The following is a 6954-nucleotide window of genomic DNA, read 5'->3' as shown; positions in this document are numbered from 1 at the left end:
TCCACTCCTCTGCCATGAACTTGGCATCAATTTTTCACCCTTTTTTGAACGGAACTTTGCATCCGTTTTGGTAAGCCATTCTTATTATACGCATGATCACCAAAGCAAACGAATTTCCCCATATAAAGAGTAAAGGCACCCCTGAACTTTATCTCAGCATTTGACACCACAGATCTAATCATGTTTGGAACATAGAAATTTGATAAGATTTTTGCAGGACTTTCATAAGAAACTATAGAAGTAGAGAAAATTCCAATGGTCTGAACGGGACATCAGAGTATCTGATATTTACAGTAGGATATCCTGAGCACGATGCCAGTAGGCCAGTATCCATTATTTGCCCAACCAAACGATTAATTTTGTTTTTCCAGATGGTTTTTTTTCCTTTGACAAGCCAAAATGAAGTGTGCACACTGGGGCAGGCGGCAGCAACGAAGGGCGGGCAGGCAGCTCGGCCGAGCCACAGGATCGTCCCCATCTCGCCGTCACTGCCCCTCCACCACTCACCCCGGCTTGAATACCCCACGGAGCTCACCTCTCCACCCAAACCCAATCCATCCAAACCCATTTCCCTCCCTCCCATCCCGCCCCTCTTCCACTTGCTCCTCCGCCGCCGGTGATCCACATCGCCGCGGAGCAGCCATGGCGTGCTCCCACCTCTCCACCGCCTGGTCCTCCTCGGCGCTCGCCAGCACCTCCACCCGCCGGCGGTCCAGCACCCCCAACCCCCGCTCCGGCGGTCTGGTGGTGCGGTGCTCCCTCCGCGAGCTCCGCGGCCGCATCGACTCGGTCCGCAACACGCAGAAGATCACGGAGGCCATGAAGCTCGTGGCCGCCGCCAAGGTCCGCCGCGCGCAGGAGGCCGTGGTCTCGTCCCGCCCCTTCTCGGAGGCCCTGGTGGAGGTGCTCTACAACATGAACCAGGAGATCCAGACGGAGGACATCGACCTGCCCCTCACCCGCACCCGCCCTGTCAAGAAGGTGGCGCTCGTCGTGCTCACGGGGGAGCGCGGCCTCTGCGGCAGCTTCAACAACAACGTGCTCAAGAAGGCGGAGACCCGCATCGACGAGCTCAAGCAGCTCGGCCTCGAGTACACCGTCGTCAGTGTCGGCAAGAAGGGCAACGCCTACTTCGTGCGCCGCCCCTACATCCCGCTGGAGCGTCAGCTGGAGGTGGCCAGCGTGCCCACCGTCAAGGACTCGCAGACCATCTGCGACCTCGTCTACTCCCTCTTCGTCTCCGAGGAGGTGGACAAGGTGGAGCTGCTCTACTCCAAGTTCGTCTCCCTCGTGCGCTCCGACCCTATCATCCAGACGCTGCTGCCCATGTCCCCCAAGGGCGAGATCTGCGACGTCAACGGCATCTGCGTCGACGCCACCGAGGATGAGCTCTTCCGCCTGACCACCAAGGAAGGGAAGCTCACCGTGGAGCGCGAGAAGGTCAAGATCGAGACGCAGCCCTTCTCCCCCGTCGTGCAGTTCGAGCAGGACCCCGTCCAGATCCTCGATGCGCTCCTCCCGCTCTACCTCAACAGCCAAATCCTGCGCGCGCTCCAGGAGTCGCTCGCCAGCGAGCTCGCAGCCCGGATGAGCGCCATGAGCAGCGCCACCGACAACGCCATCGAGCTCCGCAAGAACCTCTCCATCGCCTACAACCGCCAGCGCCAGGCAAAGATCACAGGGGAGATCCTCGAGATCGTCGCCGGAGCCGACGCCCTCACCGGCTGAGCCCTCCTCGTGCTGCTGCCTCCTACTCCTCCTTGTGTGCTTGACTGAGCCGGTGGTGGTGTTCGTGGTGCTGCACTGCTGCTATATATAATTCTTTTTTCTCCTTTTTTGGTCTGTGTCTGTAATTCCTGATAGCACAAACAAAACGGAGTTCTGTGTTCCATGCTCGTCGTGACGCCGCCCTCCCCTCGCGAGATGCACAAGAATTTCATTTCAATTCAGAGATGTCAAATGTATAATCCGAGTATTTTATCTTGAAATCTTTGCCTTGACCCGTATGATATATAATCCGAGTATTTCATCTTGAAATATTTGCCTTGTCCTGTATGCAATTTATACCGACTTCTCAAAGGTTTGAACATGCGATTTATACCGACTTCTCGAAGGTTTAGACAATGGACTAGGTGGAAAATAAGCCATCATATACTTAAAAGGTGGAAGCACCCAGTACCCCGTCAGTTTCATCTTGCGGGCGACACGAGGGGTCACCCCAAACCCTAGCCCAACCTCCTTGCCGCGCACGCCCTTCCTTACCAGCGGCGGTGATCGAGGGCTGTGCCAAAAGGCGACCATCATCTTTCTTCTCACTCCCTCCTTCCTTCACTCTTATGTTCTTCACATCACCCGTCAAGATTTGCTTCATCTGGCCCCACGCTCCACTCAGCCAGTGGGTCTGATGCGCCCCTATTACAGAACCTGTTCCTACGGCTCGTTAGCGGCTGCGCAACGTCGCACTGCTCCCGTGGTTCGTCAGCATTCATTCATATCGCCCTACTCCCATGACGCATCTGCAACCACACCGTGTGGTGTCGTCCTACTTCGCTTTGTTGTGCCATGTCGTTCGGCTTTGCGGCTGCATTCCTCAGCTCTCGTGGTCATGTAGCATCACCCTGCTCCACTTCATTGGCGGTCGCACCGCTTGCCATTGCTGGGATCCATGCGGTGGCGCCCTGATTCTGTGTTGTTCGTTCGTCGACATCTGGAATCCACACAGAGGCTGCGGGATTCATGCAGTGACAGATCAGGATTAGAGATCTAGATGGAGCGGGGTGGGAACAGATTTTGCCTCCATTCGCCCCAACCCGCATGTCCCCGACCCCGCCCCGCCCCGCCCTGACCCAACCTGAGATCGGGTGAAATTTTTTCATGTCCCGCCTAGCCTCATGGAGCCCCGACTTTTACCTGACCCATCTTGCCCCGCTCCGATTAAAATTATTAAAAACTCTAGATCAAATTTAATTAGGAGATAATAGCTACCACAATATACAAATTAATAAAAAATTGTATCTAAGATTCATGAGACCTAACATAACGTAGCAATAGTTATATATATGCATTAATTTACTAAAAAATCATTACAAAAGGATAATAACTTCTTAATAAATTTGCTAAATGTGCATATAACATATACTCCGGGGCGAAGCGGGACGGGGCATAACTTGCCCCGCCCCATCTTGTCCCGTCCTGACCAGTGCCCCACCCTGTCTTGCCCCAACTGGGGCGGGGCGGATGGTGACCCGACATGTCAGGTGGGGACTTATACCTCTAGTCGGGATCCACATGATTCGAGCGGTGGCGGCCTAGATTCACATGGATCACTCATTGGTGCCCGGGATCCACGCGAAGGCTATGGGATTTGCACGGTGATAGGCTAGGATCCACAAGATCCGAGAGGTGGTGTATCGCCCGCCAACGACCGAGATCCTCACAGCGGTGGTGGAATCCATGTGGTTCGTTGTTATGCCACGTTGTTCGGCTTTGCTTGCCATGCTCGGTTGTGGTTCTATGCTCCGGCCATTTCTCTGGTGCTCACCTTCGTGGTCATCGGCATTGCGAGGTTCTTCCTAGCCTCGTGTTGCTCGCCTCATTTAGACTGCTCGATGTCGTTTAGGCTCCTCCCCATGCCGATATGTCTTCTTTCCACCACATCCGTCTCATGAGGAGCTCAGTGGCTAGTGGTGGCCTAGTGGGTGGCACACTTGCAAGTCCACGGTGGCAACTCTATTGGCTACGTGGCTTGGGTGGTTACATCTACACGTGCACGGTTCAAATGTGCGACTGGTGGGGTGAGTGGCTATGGGTGAAAGCCTAGCCCGGTTTGCTACCAGTGCCGACGACGGTGACACCTATAGACGTTGCTCCCCTACTTGAAGGTGTTATCATGGTGCCTTCTATCATATGGGGGACTCTACGGGTGAAAATCCAGATCTAAGATTTTAGATAGGCGACAGTGGCGTCTTTGACGTCGCATCCTTCTTGGAGGTCCCTCTCTGAACTTCAGTTACTGGCTTGGGTCTGGCGTTGGACAACTTGGCGGCAATGATGACCACAACGGACCTAGTTTAGCTTGTAGCTGGTTAGATGCTACAGTATTACGAGTTTAGTTTAGCTAGGGTGTTAGCGCAAAGTTACAGGGGTTATAGTCCGGTTTTCCCTAACTAATCACGTGTTTGTATGATTTGGCCATGTTTTCCTTAATACACGAGGCACCTTCCTTTTATATGAAATGGCAGTGCCCGTGCTTCTGATTAAAAAAATGCTTTACTTGATTGGACACTTAGTTTGCCTGTACTTTCGCATAATACAAAAGGTGAGATCCGACCCAAGGTAATCGTTGGTGCTCGCGCATCACATGCTTAACAAGCGTGCTTAACTTGCTCTTCGGTCACTTACGAGCTTGCAATCACCACTAAGATCATCTCCAATCATATTCTCTTCATTTCGTTTTCTTCCCGATTCTCTTCCCCGTTCTTATTCCCTTTATTTTCTCTCATCTCCAACAGCTTCCCCTCGAGGGGAATCGCAAAGGGAAAGGAGAGAGAATCCCGTCCTGGAGGAAATGATCCGGGAATCCCGTCGTGACAGGAACCGTGAAGGGAAACCGTTGGAGCGCTGAAGGGAACGAAAATCCCGTCGTGAAGGGATTCTAGCCCCTGAAAAAAAACTGTTAGAGATGGTCTAAGAGCTTGGACAATGCAAATATGCTTAGACAGACGCTTAAAGAGATATATAATAACGAAGTGTTTGCATGAGAGCTTTAATTTCCAATAAGAACAGCTAATTTTCAGGCTAATCTCCAAGGTTTACATACATAAATTACTCCAAGCGTCGACGCCTTCACGAGCAGCGGCGCGAACAAAACCGCACACCTGAAGCTCCACGTAAGCGTGCAAAACCAGCACCCTCCCTTGAGCGGACCCGGATTCTCTGCATTAATACATAATTAATGCAGAGGATCACTGTTTACACAGTAAAATGAGTCTGGTGCTACAGTGCTGTGCATTAGTTAATCACGCATTACTGTAGCAACAGTATCTGGGTTTATATACGGGCGTTTTGGTACTGTAGCACACTACTGTAGAGCACTGTAGCATGCGAATCTGATGCATCCATCGTAAAATCAACGGCTCGGAGCAGACCTAAATGCAATTTACTGTACCTACAGTAGCCTCTCTGCAGTTGCCAGTGGCAACTGCAGAGGATCCCGATCCCCCTTGAGCACCTGGCTCTACGCATTGTACATGGCCTAATGGGGTCTTGTTATCGGCAGATTTAGCGAGCGGGATGAAAAAACGGCCTCCGACTGAGTTGCTATCGCTATAGAACTCGCTATCCGTCCGCCTCGCTCGCCACGCATAGAGAGCGTCCCAAGCCTCGTTATGCTATTGTAGATGAGAAAACAGTGATTTGTTGTTCATCTAAAAATTCTAGAATACTTTTACATATTTTATAATTCATATGCAACCTATTTTAATTGTATTCATCCAAAAAATATGTGTATAATTTAAACTAAAATTCTAAAAAAATATTACTTTTATAACATGTAACAATTGTTAGTGTGTCAAATAAATTCTCAAAACCTGGAAAAATTCACTAATATTCTTCTTATGTGATGGACTAATTTCTAAAATTATTTCTAGCCCTAGGTTATATGACGAAAAAAATAAATTCCTTTATAATACTCTATTTATATATATTTTTATCATTTTATGTGATATTCTTCTTTTAATTCAAACAAAATTCAAACATATACAAAATTCATCTAAATGCCCATGAATGCTTATGAAATGCACGTGAGTACGAAGGTGCACAATTTTAAAATTGCATATATTAACCATATAATATTAATATTGTATATATTACCATATAATATTAAAACTATATACATTACAATACAATATTAAAAAACCCCATATATACCATACAATATTAAATTACATACATTACCATATAATATTAAAACTACATACATTAACATCTATTATTAAAACACTAGACCTCTCCATAATGTTACCATAGATGCTCGATAAGATCATCTTAAAATTGGGAGTGAGTTTCCCTATTTTTGATCTTTTTATGAGTTTGAATAAACTACCACAGTTCAGGCGTATCCTCATGGGAAGGTTCCACCTTATCTCCTACTTGATCGTAATTGATGTTTTTCTACTCCTTCCTCCCGTTCATCTTCAATTATTATGTTATGCATGACGACGACTATTGTGATTTGTCGGAGTATGTCTTGATCCTAAAATCGAGTTGATCTATGAACAATGAAAAACAAGCTTGTAGAACTTCAAAGGCTCGTTCCATATCCTTTCTACATGCTTTTTGAGCTTGGAAGAAATGTTTCTTCTTATTGCCTTATGGAGATGGTATAATCTTCACAAATATGTCCCATGCAGGATATATGTCATCTGAAAGGTAATATCCTATTGTAAAATTATGACCATTAATAATATAATTCACCTTTGGAGCTTACCCTTCGACTACCTTTGCAAATAGAGGGGAACATTGAAGAACATTAATATTATTGTGAAATCCTGGTAAACCAAATAAAGCATGCCAAATTCAAAGACCTTGTGAAACAACGACTTTTAGAATGATTGTTGGCTCATACACATAGCCGGTATATACATACCTTGTCATGCTGCAAGGCAATTTTTTCACTTCCAATGTATGCAATCTATGCTCCCTAATATTATAGGAAAACCTCTTGTATCTCCAATTTGTAGGTAATCTAGATGTATCATTTTCATTTAGAGATCTCATGTACTCATCTCCAAAGACTTCAACAATAGCTTTGACAAAACTTTGAAAACTCTCTATAGCAGTACTTTCTCCAATCTGAATGTAATCATTTGTAGCATCTTCTGGTACTTCATAAGCTAGCATTCAAAATGTAGCAGCAATCTTCTGCAAAGGAGATAACCCAAGACGTCTAGATCT

General features: G+C 47.5%; 1 protein-coding gene across 1 annotated transcript; it reads left to right on the top strand.

The window, feature by feature from the left end:
• The first annotated feature begins 465 nt into the window (after positions 1-465).
• LOC133892578 (ATP synthase subunit gamma, chloroplastic) lies at positions 466-2037 on the top strand. Its single transcript, XM_062333434.1, has one exon. It carries the CDS (start codon positions 643-645, stop codon positions 1726-1728), a length of 1086 nt encoding a protein of 361 aa, XP_062189418.1. The 5' UTR covers positions 466-642; the 3' UTR covers positions 1729-2037.
• The last annotated feature ends 4917 nt before the right edge of the window (positions 2038-6954 follow it).

The sequence above is a fragment of the Phragmites australis genome, chromosome 15, assembly GCF_958298935.1.
Source record: "Phragmites australis chromosome 15, lpPhrAust1.1, whole genome shotgun sequence".
Classification (NCBI taxonomy): domain Eukaryota; kingdom Viridiplantae; phylum Streptophyta; class Magnoliopsida; order Poales; family Poaceae; genus Phragmites; species Phragmites australis.
The sequence above is the reverse complement of the archived record's forward strand: the minus strand, read 5'-3'. Positions and strand labels throughout refer to the sequence as shown.